Source organism: Amblyraja radiata, chromosome 2 (genome assembly GCF_010909765.2).
Source record: "Amblyraja radiata isolate CabotCenter1 chromosome 2, sAmbRad1.1.pri, whole genome shotgun sequence".
NCBI classification, from domain to species: Eukaryota; Metazoa; Chordata; class Chondrichthyes; order Rajiformes; family Rajidae; genus Amblyraja; species Amblyraja radiata.
Window position 1 is genome coordinate 28,150,546 of NC_045957.1, and position 15,679 is coordinate 28,166,224.

Consider the following 15,679-nt stretch of genomic DNA (forward strand, 5'->3'; position numbering starts at 1 on the left):
AAACTCACTTCAAATGCATAACCTGTCAACTTATATATAAAGAAATAATTTTTGGTTCTGTAGCTGTATTGACACAATTCCCTCAGTGTATATTTATTTGGAGATTGCCTCAGGAATCCTCAGGTTTATTTTTTAACACTTCTTTATCCCTTTGGAAGCAACATGGATTGAAGGCTTATTATATGTACAAATAGGAGTAAGAAGGAAAGGTCCTTTTGGCCAACCCATGTGATCATACAATATGAGCCATTGTTTTTCTTTATGTTGTCCCCATGGCATTTGAAGAACATCATTCATCGATGAGAAAGACTATTATATGTACACTGTTATATAATCTACCCGCTTCTATGTGCGGTTGTGCTCTTAAGAATGTTATTTTTTTTAATTTTATGACAAAAATTCTTATTCAAATAAGTAATTAACTGTAATAATGTTGTCTATTTGCAAGACATGTACAAAACATTGCGGAGGTGTATTACAATTCTTATTTGATTAGTATGCCTGCTGCATAATGTGTCAAAGAGAATTAATTTTATTTCTGTTCATGTATTGTGAAGTTGTGAAGATTTCCGGAATTGACATTGAAAAATTGTTGAACAAAAACGATGTTTAATATTAAATGCAGGTGCACAAGAGGTGAAAAAGGCTTAACTGACAATGGATTTCTTTTCAAATTTCTAGTGGCCCATTCGACATGGTATAGTTGAAGATTGGGATCTAATGGAAAGGTTTATGGAACATGTGATATTCAAATATCTGCGGGCAGAACCTGAAGATCATCACTTTTTAATGGTAGTAATACAGCTGGAATATTAGTATCCAATTATCATATTTTACTGTTCCTTTACGATTGCAGATGTTATGTGCATATTCTGCATTATTTCTAGCCATCGAGTGTTCAAGGAAGTAGCCAAGTGGACAATTCAATATTGAATCAAAGCTATGGAGGGGTTGAGGCAAGCTAGCCATTGAAAATTACCTAATTATATTAATATTTATGAAATTAATTTGGTTTAAATTTATTTGTTCATGGGATGTAGATGCCAAGACTAGCATTATTGCTCATTTGCATTTGTTCAATGAACTGAATGTTTACTTGGCCATTTCAGAGTCAACTACTTTGATGGATCCGAAAACAAATGTTATCCATACTGTGTAAGATTGGCAGATTTATTTTCCTGTGGGGCATTAGTGATGTTCTTGCAGCACAAAAAAAACAGTGCTGCAAGAACTCAGCAGGCCAGGCAGCATCTGTGGAGGGAAATGGACAGATAACATTTTGGGTTGGAACCCTTCATCATATAGCACTTTGTTTGGTGCTTAAGATTCCAGCATACACAGTCTCTCATGTCTCTCTTTTTTAATTCCAGATTTATTTGAATTTAAATTGCTTAGTTGCAGCACTTGGATTTAAACATCTCCGGATTAATGGTTCATATTGAATATCAGTGCAGTAATTTAACCACCAAATTTCTATACTGTTATGTTTTGCCACAATCTGGTGTATTTTTTTGATTATGTTGCAAACTGTCAGTCATGGAGCCATAGAGCCATGCAGCAAGGAAACAGACCCTTTGGTCCAATTCAGCCATGCTGACCAATGTACCCCATCTAAAGTAATCCCATTTCTCCCTGTAGAAACAGAGAACTGCATATGCTGGTGAATACACAAAAGGACACAAAGTGCTGGAATAACTCAGCAGGTCCGGCAGGATCCCTGGAGAACGTGAATAGGTGACGACTCGCGTCGAGAGCCCTGGCAGATCATACATTACCCACCAAATTGACCCTCGGGTCCCTATTATATATTTTCCTTCTCATCTTGAACCTATATCCTCTGGTCCTTGATTCTCCTACCCTGGATAAAAGACTGTGTATTCACCTTATCTATTCCTTTCATGATTTTATATACTTTTCAAAAGATCATCCCTCAGCCTCTTGCGCTCCAGGATAAATTTATCAAGTGGCAATTACACCCCCATCTTGATGTGGTAAAGCAGCTCCTGAATTATGCATGTTCCAGCTTGTCAAGCTGTGATGAAGATAAACTGAGCTCCAAAGGCATCCATATGAAAAGATAAAAACAGATGCAGGTCATTCTGCTCCTTGCGCCAGTCCCACTGTTCATTTAGATCTTAATTGATCTGCAGCTTAACCTTATTGATCTACCTTTTATCCATAATGCCTTAAAGAATAAAACAAATAATTGATCCCTGTCTTGGAAGCCACAATTTAACTGCAACCATTGCTTTTATGAATAGACTATGCAAGTCTGCATGTGCTAAAATCTACATTTCCCAAATGATCTGACTAGAATATCAAGGTCATACCTTCATGTTCTAGATTCCTCACCATAATTTTTTTCTCATTATTAAAATCTAACCAATTTATTTCATTATTCTATTGATTCTACACGTCATCTCCTGTCTATTGCACCCATTTTGATATCTGGCAATTGAAACTTAACACAATTTTTCATATGGAGCATTCTATGACAGGAACAAAGTCTTCGTATTTGTGCTGGAAATGCTTAGGTCAGGTAGCATCTGTGGAGAGAAAAACGTTTATATATCAGGTGGTTGACTTTTCGTAAAAACTGGTGAAAATATTAAAACATTTCCATGAAAAACAACATTAAAAAGTATTTCTAGGAATCTTTGATTTTAATTTCAAATAACCAGTATTTGCAACCTTTTGCTCTTTGATGGTACAAGTGGAGCCAGGCTCAAGATCAATAAGCCATTAAGTTGATTCATTAATTCTTGGAGTCTATATTGCTCCGGTTTTCAAACCCCTATTGCATTTGTTGTCAAATGCATAAGTACGGTGAGGTTCAGGTATAATGAAAATCTAGCTTGCAGTAACATCACAGGCACATCGACTCAAACACATAAACATAATTTATACATAAATTACACCTAGAATTCTGCAAGATTGTAAAATAAGAGATGATAAAAAAACACATGATACAACTAGAAAGAATTAATGGTAGTACAAGTGGTGATCTGCAACATTCCATTAATAGTACTAGAGTAACTCAGCGGGTCAGGCAGCGGGTCTCTGGAGACAAAAGATTGGTGACATTTCGGGTTGGGACCCTTCTTCAGATTGAAAGTAATCAGGAGAAGAGGGAAAGAAGTGGAAGGGATGGGATTCTGATGGAAGGGATGAACATTTCGGAGGAAGGATGGTGCGGGTCCATGATAGATCAGATCAGGGATAGAGGAGGATGGAGATTGCTTCTCATGGAGTTTTGAGGCTTAGTTGCGGGAGCTATATATTTGAAGTGAAGCCAGATGCGGGAGGGAGAGATATTGGGTCGAAACAAGGAAACTGTTGAAACTGTGTTTTTTTGCTGGTTTACAAAAAAAACACAGTGCTGGAGTAACTCATTAGGACAGGCAGCATCCCTGAAGAACATGGATTGGAAATGTTTTGGTTTGGGATCCTTCTTCAGAAAACAATGAGCTGCAGGGAGGGTATGGAAAGAAATTAGTACGTGAATGGCAGTGGGAGCTACCTGAAATTGAGGAATTTAGTGTTGATATCTTTGGTTTGTAGACTACCCAGTTAGAATATGAGGTACTATTTCTCTAACTTGAGTTTGGCCTCACTGTGGTAGTGGAGGAGACCGAGAAAAGAAAATCAGTGTGGGAATGGGGAGGGGAGTTGAAAGGGTTTGCAACTGAGAGGTCAAGACAGACATTGCGGACAGAGCACGGGTCCTTGGAAAAGCTCTTATTCTTATAAGATTTCATAATTCTTAGCCCTTTGTTGTCTCTACATCACCTCCTAGCCTCCATCACTATCTCTACCCCTCCTCCGCCATTGGGCTCCACCTGCCATCAACCCCTCCTCAACTGAATCCACTTATTGCTTGCCAGCTCCTGCGTCATCCCTTTCTCTCTCCACTCTTTCTACCAGCTATTTCCCCTTTCCAAGATCAGGGAATTGAGAGCTATGGATACTTTGCACAGAAGAGATGAGACCTGAGGCAGTTCAGCCAAGATCATATTGAATAGTGTGGTCGGCTTCAGGACCAGCTGGTCTACTGTTTCCAATTTCATGTGCTCCATGATATTGAAAACCAACTTGTATTTCTTTCTTTCATATATCTGTTGAAGGCCCCCCAGATTCAAAATGTTAATTGTTTTTCCTCAGATGCTGCTGACACTCACATTTTGTGCTTTGATTTGAAATAAATAATTTGCCTTGACTTCAGACATATAAATCTCTGATTTCAGTTTTCAATGTATAAATTTATTAGATGAACACCGTCTAACCTGCCACTAAAATTTGTATTTCCTTCATTTATTTCTGTTGTGGCTTAATTATTATGAATTGTTTTGTCAGTTTTGAAATTGCTTAAGGTACAAATGAGTGGTAGCTGAAGATAAAGCAAATTGATATTATAATCCATTAATATGTTCTCTCTCCACAATGATAACAAGGGAATTGACTGTGTGGATTGAAGAACGTAGCTGGGCCAGAGGTCAGGGAACAGATTTAGGGAGCATGAAAGAAAGGGAAAATAAAGAACGATTATGGGGAAAAAAACAGCACTTGCAGGAGAAATCTAAAGCAATGCAGAAGATTGCTGGTACTGATAAGTGAAGATAGATATCTAGTAAACCATATGATGGATTGTTGTTATTTAATAACCATTGTTATGATGTTTGTACTTGCATGAAGTATCTTTGTTCCAGATATCATCACGAGCTGATTTTTGTTTTGTTATAACTTTTCTCTACCTGTATTGCAGAAAGGTTTTGTGAAAGCTCCTGTTTTTATCCGTCGCTCAGTGACATTAAAGCTTACCCAATTGGCCACCTTTTTACTTCGGATTCATTGACAATGAGTCTAATATTTAATCCGCCTTATTTATTCCCAATGCACCAGCAAAATGCACCAGTATCCCTCTGTTCCTTTCCTGTCCAAATGCCTTTCAGAAGTTGTCATTGTATCTGCCTCTACTTTCTCCTCTGGCAGCTCTTTCCAAATACTCACCATCCTCTGATCTCCTTTCAGTTTCTCCCTTTTCCAAACCTGTGCCCTCTAGTTCTGGATTTCCCTATCCTGGAAGACTGCTTCTGGATATCTTTTGATTATGGCCATAACGTATTATCAACATGCACTTCTCTGAGGTTTTTGTCAGTCTCCCTACCTGCGTCCACTATCTGCAACCTCTGGCAACCACCTGCAACCTCTGGAACTGCACGGAAACCTTGGGTGGGGCGCAAAGTCCCCAGAGGTTTCTGTTCAGGTTTCCTAAGTGGGACAGGGGCATTACCCACAACCCTAAGACACTGAGCTACAGTGCCCTCCATAATATTTTGGACAAAGACCCATCATTTATTTATTTGCTTCTGTACTCCCCAATTTGAGATTTGAAATAGAAAAAAAATCACATGTGGTTAAAGCGCACATTAGGGTTAGGGTTTATTAAAGGGTATTTTTATACATTTTGGTTTCACCATGTAGAAATTACAACTGTGTTTGTACATAGTCCCCCCCCCCTCCCCATTTCAAGGCACCATAATGTTTGGGACACATGGCTTCACAGATGTTTTTTTATTGCTCAGGTGTGTTTAATTGCCTCCTTAATGCAGGTATAAGAGAGCTCTCAGCACCTAGTCTTTCCTCCAGTCTTTCCATCACCTTTGGAAACTTTTATTGCTGTTTATCAACATGAGGACCAAAGTTGTGCCAATGAAAGTCAAAGAAGCCATTATGAGACTGAGAAACAAAAATAAAACTGTTAGAGCCATCAGCCAGACCTTAGGCTTACCAAAATCAACTGTTTGGAACATTATTAAGAAGAAAGAGAGCACTGGTGAACTTACTAATCTCAAAGGGACTGGCAGGACCTCCACAGCTGATGACAGAAGAATTCTCTCTATAATAAAGAAAAATCCCCAAACGCCAGTCCGACAGATCAGAAACACTCTTCAGGTGTGGATTTGTCAATGACCACTGTCCGCAGAAGACTTCATGAACAGAAATACAGAGGATACAATGCACGATCCAAACCACTGGTTAGCCTCAAAAATAGGATGGCCAGGTTACTATTTGCCATGAAGTACTTAAAATACCAAGCACAGTTCTGGAAAAAGGTCTTGTGAACAGATGAGACGAAGATTAACTTATATCAGAGTGATAGCAAGGGCAAAGTATGGAGGAGAGAAGTATCTGCCCAAGATCCAAAGCATACCACCTTATCTGTGAAACACGATGGTTGGGGGTGTTGTGGCCTGGGCATGTATGGCTGCTGAAGGTACTGGCTCACTTCTCTTAATTGATGATACAACTGCTGATGGTAGTAGCATAATGAATTCTGAAGTGTATAGACACATCCTATTTGCTCAAGTTCAAACAAATGCCTCAAAACACATTGGCCTGCGGTTCATTCTTCAGCAAGACGATGATCCCAAACATACTGCTAAAGCAACAAAGGAGTTTTTTAAAGCTAAAAGATTGTAAATTCTTAAGTGGCCAAGTCAATCACTCGATCTGAACCCAATTGAGCATGCCTTTTATATGTTGAAGAGAAAACGGAAGGGGGCTAGCTCCCAAAACAGGCATAAGTTAAAGATGGCTGCAATACAGGCCTGGCAGAGCATAACCAGAGAAGACACCCAACAACTTGTGATGTCCATAAATTGCAGACCAAGCAGGTATTGCATGCAAAGGATATGCAACAAAATACAAAACATGACTACTTTCATTTACATGACATTGTATCCCAAACATTAAGGTGCCTTGAAATGGGGGGACTATGTATAAACACTGCTGTAATTTCTACATGGTGAAACCGAAATGTGTAAAAATGGCCTTTATTAAAATCTGACAATGTGCATTTTAACCACATGTGATTTTTTTCAATTGCAAATCTCAAATTGTGGAGTACAGAGGCAAATAAATAAATGATGGGTCTTTCTCCCAAACATGGAGGGCACTATGTGATCATAGAAGCAAAAATATTGAGCCACTGGTGGCAAGGTTTTAGGAGAAAGCAAGGCTGAAATTGTGAAAGAGAACTGGTAAACTTTTTGATTGAGGATGATATAAAATAATAGATATTAAACTCCACCATGTTAATTTCAATAACTGCCAGGCCTGGAAAGAGCAAAGAGGCAGAAACAAGGAACTGCAGATTCTGGGTTACCAAGGAAAGACTCAAAATATTGGAGTAAATTAGCGGAACAGGCAGCGTCCGTGGAGGACATAGATAGGTGATGTTTCAGGTTGGGACCCTTCTTCAGAATGATTTGGGGGAGGGAGGGGGGGGGGGGGGGTGGGGGGTGGGGTTGGGGTTTACAACCCAACGCTATGAACATTGAATTCTACAATTTTAGATAACCTCTACAAAACACTCCTCCTCCCCTTTCACCCCATAAACTTTCTCACCCCTGAAACCACCTCCTCTTTCTTGCCCTCCTGTGAGTCCTGGCTGACCTTGCACCTATCCCCTCCCGTCCCCCTACATTCCTCAACAATTCGCTCATTGTTAATCCTCAAGTTTCAAAATTTGCAACTCTAATCTTTTTTGTCTCACATCTTGTGTGTTTCATCTCTGGCTTTTACCCAACCACCTGCCTATCAATCCCTCTTCGCCTGTGTTTACCGATGACCTGCCATGCGTTGTTCTTCCCCTTCACTCTTCTTGCTTTCACCCCCCTCCCTTCCCTCGCAATCAGTCTGAAAAAGGATTCCTACCCGAAATGTCCTATCCATGTTCTCCAGGGACGCTGCCTGGCCTGCTGAGTTACTCCGGCACTTTGTGTTTTTCCAAGGGCAAAAGCAATTTGGGTATGTTTTGGAGCTGCAGTTTTGTTCTTGAATAAGATGGATGCTGGAAGACTCCTTCGGAACATGAGAATCAATATAGAAGGCTTGAGATTTTTAGAAGTTGGTTGTAGAAATGGAAAAAGCTATTCAGCACGAAGAAGAAAATGCAGTACATTTGTAATCAAAGGAGATAAAGAGATTAAAAATAGTAAGCATGAAGGACTATGTCGAGTCATCTAAAGGAGTACTATTGAAGTCTTTTCAGAGGTGAAAGCACACATTTCTTCAATGGAAGGCATTAGCTTTGCATGTAAAGTTATTACTTTTTTGTTTTGCAGACAGAACCGCCTCTCAACACACCAGAGAACCGAGAGTACCTCGCTGAAATTATGTTTGAATCCTTTAATGTCCCAGGACTTTACATTGCAGTCCAGGTAAAAAAAAACTTGCAAATAGCAAAGGTTGCATGGGCAGCGGCAGTCGCAGTCAGGGGCCAAATTCTTGACGTCAATCTCATCGGGGGAGCAGGGAATTGATTGTGGTCCATATTGCAATTTCTCACATTTCAATGGTTGGAAACTGTGGCATTGGCAGTAGCTCGGGAGCAGCTTGCTTGCCAGGTTTCTTGGCTGGATGTAGTGTTTGCATTTTGTATGCTGATTGATGGGGAGCCAACAAAGAAAAATAAGTTCTAGCAAAAAACCAATTTAGTTAACATTAAAAGTGTTTTTTTCCCCATCTTGATGCAATGTCCTCTGTGAGCGTTGAGAAATTGAAGCCATCAGTTGGGTAGGTTGGGGTGGAGGGAGAACACACAATTAGAACGGTCACAAATGAAGAGGTATATTTTCATTTGAATTTGCCCTTGCACTTTTTAGTCAAATCTGGCTTATACAGATGGGGTGACAGGCTTCTTTCTCTGCTAATTATTATGGGTCAGTAGTTAAGGTTGATAAAAATCTCGACAGGCCAAATTTGATTTTTGGAGCACACCTCAACCTCACAACCTCAACCTGTCCCGAAATTTAAGGTGTTGGCCACGTTCATCAATAGCAGTGAAATAAGCCTATGAAATCCATTGAATGAGATCGTCCAATAAAATATTCCTATGTATTAATTAGATATATATATTGTTGTTTTATTATGAATCAGACCTAGTGAACAGAAGGTAGACAAAAATGCTGGAGAAACTCAGAGGGTGAGGCAGCATCTATGGAGCGAAGGAAATAAGCGACGTTTCGGGTCGAGCCGAAACGTCGCCTATTTCCTTCCCTCTATAGATGCTGCCTCACCCGCTGAGTTTCTCCAGCATTTTTGTCGACCTTCGATTTTCCAGCATCTGCAGTTCCTTCTTAAACATAGTGAACAGAAGGAGCAGCTTTCATATAATTCTTCATCTTGTGAGAATACAATTGAAACAGTTAAATGGAATATAGTATAAGAACCAATTTTTCTCTTTTGAGTATGATTTGGCCTTGCTCCTGTAATAAGAAATGGCATGGAACAAAGCTGTATGCCCCTATGTGCCTGCTTCCCCATTCATTTGTCTGAATTCACCTTTTCTGCTGATTACTTGCAACACTCACAGAAACATGGAATAAAGGAACGGGAGCAGGACATATGATTCTTTGGCCATACCCCTCTACCTCACCAACTTGTTTCTGCTGCCTGCCATACCTTTTGCTCCCCTTTCCATTCATAAATAGCACCCTCTCGATTGGATGCTGCTCTGATCTATCACTATCTGACAGGCCAGGAGAGTCCAATCCCCAGCATCATTGTTAACAGCCGGGTATAATTCGCTGATATTGGTTTGTGAACCTTGTCAGCCTACTCCCTATTAAACCTAGGCATTCCAGCCAGAGGGGAATGGGTGACAGAAGAAGCAGAACAGAAAGAAGGAGAAAGAAGAGGATGGGAGAGAAAGTGGGATAAAGTGGGGCGCCTCCGTGCTAACTGTGCTGCCCGGTCGCAGGTTTGAGGAAGATTGAGCCACTGGAACAAACTCGAGACCACCAGCGCCACCACGTGATCAAGACTAGGTTGCCGGGAAGAAACCCTAGACAGCCAGAGTCCCTACTGAGGCTAAGACTGAGTGGCCAGGCCAAGCCTGAGATGCCAGACGCTCTTCCTGCCCATGGACAACGAGGGACTGCGCCTACACACAGAGTCAAAGACTGAACCACCAGCATAATCCAGAGACCGCCAGAACTACCTCTTCAAGCCCAAAGCTGAGCCGACAGGATAAAGCTGAGAACACCAGTGCCTCCTCTCGAGGCAGGGGTGAACGACAGGGAGAAACCTGAGATCGCTATGTCTCCTCTTTCACGATCAGGACTGAACTGCCAGACAAGCCTGAGATCGGCAGACCCATTGCATATGTGCCCTGTCGGAGAGGGACAGCGCCCCCATGTGGTCCTGGACTTTCCTACCACTGTAAATAAATGACATACGTGAATTCACCCTACGGCGAGTGTTGGTGTGGTCACTGCCGAACCTGCCTCATCCCCTGCCACAACCTGAAAGCATTTCATGGCTTGGCTACCACTGCTTTCTGTGTTAGGGAATTCCACAAGTTCACCACATTTTGTGTGAAATTTTTTTTGCCCGATTTAAGTTCTATATAATGTGCCTGTATCCTGGGATCCTTGTCTCTGGACTCTCCACTTGTTTCAAGTCAAGTCAAGTCAAGTTTATTTGTCACATACACATATGAGATGTGCAGTGAAATGAAAGTGGCAATGCTCGCGGACTTTTGTGCAAAAAGACATACAACCAAACAACCAAACAAACTATAAACACAATCATAACACACATATACATAATAAATAATGGAAGGAAAAACGTTCAGTAGAGTTAGTCCCTGGTGAGATAGGCGTTTGCAGTCCGAATGGCCTCTGGGAAGAAACTCCTTCTCAACCTCTCTGTTCTCACCGCATGGCAATGGAGGTATTTGCCTGACCGTAGCAGCTGGAACAGTCCGTTGCAGGGGTGGAAGGGGTCTCTCATGATATTGTTGGCTCTGGAGTTGCACCTCCTGATGTATAGTTCCTGCAGGGGGGCAAGTGAAGTTCCCATAGTGTGTTCGGCCGAACGCACTACTCTCTGCAGAGCCTTCTTGTCCTTGGCAGAGCAATTCCCAAACCAGATGGTAATGTTCCCGGACAAGATGCTTTCCACCACCGCTGCGTAGAAGCACTGGAGGATTCTCGGAGACACTCTGAATTTCCTCAATTGCCTGAGGTGGTAAAGGCGCTGCCTTGCCTTACTCACGAGTGCTGAGGCGTGTGATGCCCATGTCATATCCTCGGAGATGTGGACTCCCAGATATTTAAAACAGTTCACCCTATCCACAGGATCCCCATTTATCCTCAATGGAGTGTACGTCCTCGGATGATGTGCCCTCCTAAAGTCCATGATCAGCTCCTTCGTTTTTTTGATGTTCAAGAGGAGGCTGTTATCCTGGCACCAGAGTGCTAGACCAGCCACCTCCTCCCGGTAGGCCTTCTCGTCGTTGTCTGAGATCAGGCCCACCACCACAGTGTCATCAGCAAACCTAATTATTGAGTTGGAGCTGAACCTAGCCACACAGTCATGTGTGTACAGGGAGTACAATAGGGGGCTGAGGACGGTGATGCTCTGTTTTTGAACCTCCTACATGTATCTAGTCTGTCAAATTCCATTATGGAGGTTTCACTCTTCTATTTTCGAGTGAATATACAGTGCCCTCCATAATGTTTAGGATAAAGACCCATCATTTATTTATTTGCCTCTCTACTCCACAATTTGAGATTTGTAATAGAAAAAAATCACATGTGGTTAAAGTGCACATTGTCAGATTTTAATAAAGGCTATTTTTAAACATTTTGGTTTCACCATGTAGAAACCAAAATGTTTATACATAGTCCTCCCATTTCACGGCACCAAAATGTTTGGGACACAGCAATTTCAAGTAAATGAAAGTAGTCATGTTTTGTATTTTGTTGCATATCCTTTGCATGCATTGACTGCTTGAAGTCTGTGAGTCATGGACATCACCAGTTGCTGGGTGTCTTCTCTGGTGATGCTCTGACAGGCCTGTATTGCAGCCATCTTTAGCTTATGCTTGTTTGGGGGGCTAGTCCCCTTCAGTTTTGTCTTCAGCACATGAAAGGTATGCTCAATTCAGGTGATTGACTTGGCCACTCAAGAATTTACAATTTTGTAGCTTTGAAAAACTCCTTTGTTGCTTTAGCAGTATGTTTGGGATCATTGTCTTACTGTAGAATGAACCACCGGCCAATGAGTTTTGAGGCATTTGTTTGAACTTGAGCAGATAGGATGTGTCTATACACTTCAGAATTTATTATGCTACTACCATCAGCAGTTGTATCATCAATGAAGATAAGTGAGCCAGTACCTTCAGCAGCCATAGATGCCCAGGCCATAACACCCCCGCCACCATGTTTCACAGATAAATTGGTATGCTTTGGATCTTGGGCAGTTCCTCTCCTCTATACTTTGCTCTTGCCATCACTCTGTTATAAGTTGATCTTAGTCTCATCTGTCCAAAAGATGTATAAACACAGCTGTAATTTCTACATGGTGAAACCAAAATGTGTAAAAATACCCTTTAATAAAATCTGACAATGTGCACTTTAACCACATATGATTTTTTTTCTATTACATAGCTCGAATTGTGGATACAGAGGCAAATACATAAATGATGGGTCTTGGTCCCAAACATTATGGAGGGCACTGTTGATCTAGCTGACCAAATCCCTCACACATCCTGGGTGCCATTTCAAGAATCAATCTAGTTAACCTTTGTCGAACTTTCCCCACAGTAAAGATATCTTTCCCAGGACAAGGTGACCAAAACTACACACGCAACTCCAGATGGGTATCACAAGGCCCTGTCCACTAAAATGTACCTGGACATGTGACAAAAACTGACCTTACATAGAAACATAGAAACATAGAAATTAGGTGCAGGAGTAGGCCATTCGGCCCTTCGAGCCTGCACCGCCATTCAATATGATCATGGCTGATCATCCAACTCAGTATCCCGTACCTGCCTTCTCTCCATACCCTCCAATCCCCTTAGTCACAAGGGCCACATCTAACTCCCTCTTAAATATAGCCAATGAACTGGCCTCAACTACCCTCTGTGGCAGAGAGTTCCAGAGATTCACCACTCTCTGTGTGAAAAAAGTTTTTCTCATCTCGGTTTTAAAGGATTTCCCCCTTATCCTTAAGCTGTGACCCCTTGTCCTGGACTTCCCCAACATCGGGAACAATCTTCCTGCATCTAGCCTGTCCAACCCCTTAAGAATTTTGTAAGTTTCTATAAGATCCCCTCTCAATCTCCTAAATTCTAGAGAGTATAAACCAAGTCTATCCAGTCTTTCTTCATAAGACAGTCCTGACATCCCAGGAATCAGTCTGGTGAACCTTCTCTGCACTCCCTCTATGGCAATAATGTCCTTCCTCAGATTTGGAGACCAAAACTGTACGCAATACTCCAGGTGTGGTCTCACCAAGACCCTGTACAACTGCAGTAGCACCTCCCTGCTCCTATACTCAAATCCTTTTGCTATGAAAGCTAACATACCATTCGCTTTCTTCACTGCCTGCTGCACCTGCATGCCTACTTTCAATGTCTGGTGTACCATGACACCCAGGTCTCGCTGCATCTCCCCTTTTCCTAGTCGGCCACCATTTAGATAATAGTCTGCTTTCCTGTTTTTGCCACCAAAATGGATAACCTCACATTTATCCACATTATACTGCATCTGCCAAACATTTGCCCACTCACCCAGCCTATCCAAGTCACCTTGCAGTCTCCTAGCATCCTCCTCACAGCTAACACTGCCCCCCAGCTTAGTGTCATCCGCAAACTTGGAGATATTGCCTTCAATTCCCTCATCCAGATCATTAATATATATTGTAAATAGCTGGGGTCCCAGCACTGAGCCTTGCGGTACCCCACTAGTCACTGCCTGCCATTGTGAAAAGGAACCGTTTACTCCTACTCTTTGCTTCCTGTTTGCCAGCCAGTTCTCTATCCACATCAATACTGAACCCCCAATGCCGTGTGCTTTAAGTTTGTATACTAATCTCTTATGTGGAACCTTGTCAAAAGCCTTCTGGAAGTCCAGATACACCACATCCACTGGTTCTCCCCTATCCACGCTACTAGTTACATCCTCGAAAAATTCTATAAGATTCGTCAGACATGATTTACCTTTTGTAAATCCATGCTGACTTTGTCCAATGATTTCTCCACTTTCCAAATGTGCTGCTATCCCATCTTTAATAACTGACTCTAGCAGTTTCCCCACTACCGATGTTAGACTAACTGGTCTGTAATTCCCTGTTTTCTCTCTCCCTCCCTTCTTAAAAAGTGGGGTTACGTTTGCTACCCGCCAATCCTCAGGAACTACTCCAGAATCTAAAGAGTTTTGAAAGATTATTACTAATGCATCCACTATTTCTGGAGCTACTTCCTTAAGTACTCTGGGATGCAGCCTATCTGGCCCTGGGGATTTATCGGCCTTTAATCCATTCAATTTACCCAACATCACTTCCCGGCTAACCTGGATTTCACTCAATTCCTCCAACTCCTTTGACCCGCGGTCCCCTGCTATTTCCGGCAGATTATTTATGTCTTCCTTAGTGAAGACGGAACCAAAGTAGTTATTCAATTGGTCCGCCATATCCTTGTTCCCCATGATCAATTCGCCTGTTTCTGACTACAAGGGACCTACATTTGTTTTAAATAATCCCTTTCTTTTCACGTATCTATAAAAACTTTTGCAGTCAGTTTTTATGTTCCCTGCCAGTTTTCTTTCATAATCTATTTTTCCTTTCCTAATTAAGCCCTTTGTCCTCCTCTGCTGGTCTCTGAATTTCTCCCAGTCATCCGGTATGCTGCTTTTTCTGGCTAATTGTACGCATCATCCTTCGCTTTGATACTATCCCTGATTTCCCTTGTTATCCACGGATGTACTACCTTCCCTGATTTATTCTTTTGCCAAACTGGGATGAACAATTTTTGTAGTTCATCCATGCAGTCTTTAAATGTCTTCCATTGCATATCCACCGTCAACCCTTTTAGAATTAATTGCCAGTCAATCTTGGCCAATTCACGTCTCATACCCTCAAAGTTACCTTTCTTTAAGTTCAGAACCATTGTTTCTGAATTAACAATGTCACTCTCCATCCTAATGAAGAACTCAACCATATTATGGTCACTCTTGCCCAAGGGGGCACGTACAACAAGACTGCTAACTAACCCTTCCTCATTACTCAATACCCAGTCTAAAATAGCCTGCTCTCTCGTTGGTTCCTCTACATGTTGATTTAGATAACTATCCCGCATACATTCCAAGAAATCCTCTTCCTCAGCACCTCTGCCAATTTGATTCACCCAATCTATATGTAGATTGAAGTCACCCATTATAACGGTTTTGCCTTTGTCGCACGCATTTCTAATTTCCTGTTTGATACCATCTCCAACTTCACTACTACTGTTAGGTGGCCCGTACACAACACCCACCAGCGTTTTCTGCCCCTTAGTGTTTCGCAGCTCTACCCATACCGATTCCACATCCTCCAAACTAATGTCCTTCCTTTCCATTGCGTTAATCTCCTCTCTAACCAGCAACGCTACCCCACCTCCTTTTCCTTTCTGTCTATCCGTCCTGAATATTGACTATCCCTGGATGTTCAGCTCCCAGCCTTGGTCACCCTGGAGCCATGTCTCCGTGATCCCAACTATATCATAGTCATTAATAGCTATTTGCACATTCAACTCATCCACCTTATTACGAATGCTCCTTGCATTGAGACACAAAGCCTTCAGGCTTGTTTTTACAACACTCTTACCCCTTATACAATTATGTTGAAA

The 15,679-nt window shown here is 41.7% G+C and overlaps 1 protein-coding gene across 3 annotated transcripts in view; it reads left to right on the forward strand.

The window, feature by feature from the left end:
- actr3b (actin related protein 3B) overlaps positions 1-15,679 on the forward strand; it is a 107,307-nt gene that overhangs the window by 44,670 nt on the left and 46,958 nt on the right. For all 3 annotated transcript variants that reach the window (XM_033044193.1, XM_033044200.1, XM_033044210.1), the window contains 2 exons: positions 682-792; positions 8,127-8,222. In XM_033044193.1, the coding sequence (XP_032900084.1) occupies positions 682-792; positions 8,127-8,222 (207 nt within the window). The remainder of the gene's footprint in view (positions 1-681; positions 793-8,126; positions 8,223-15,679) is intronic.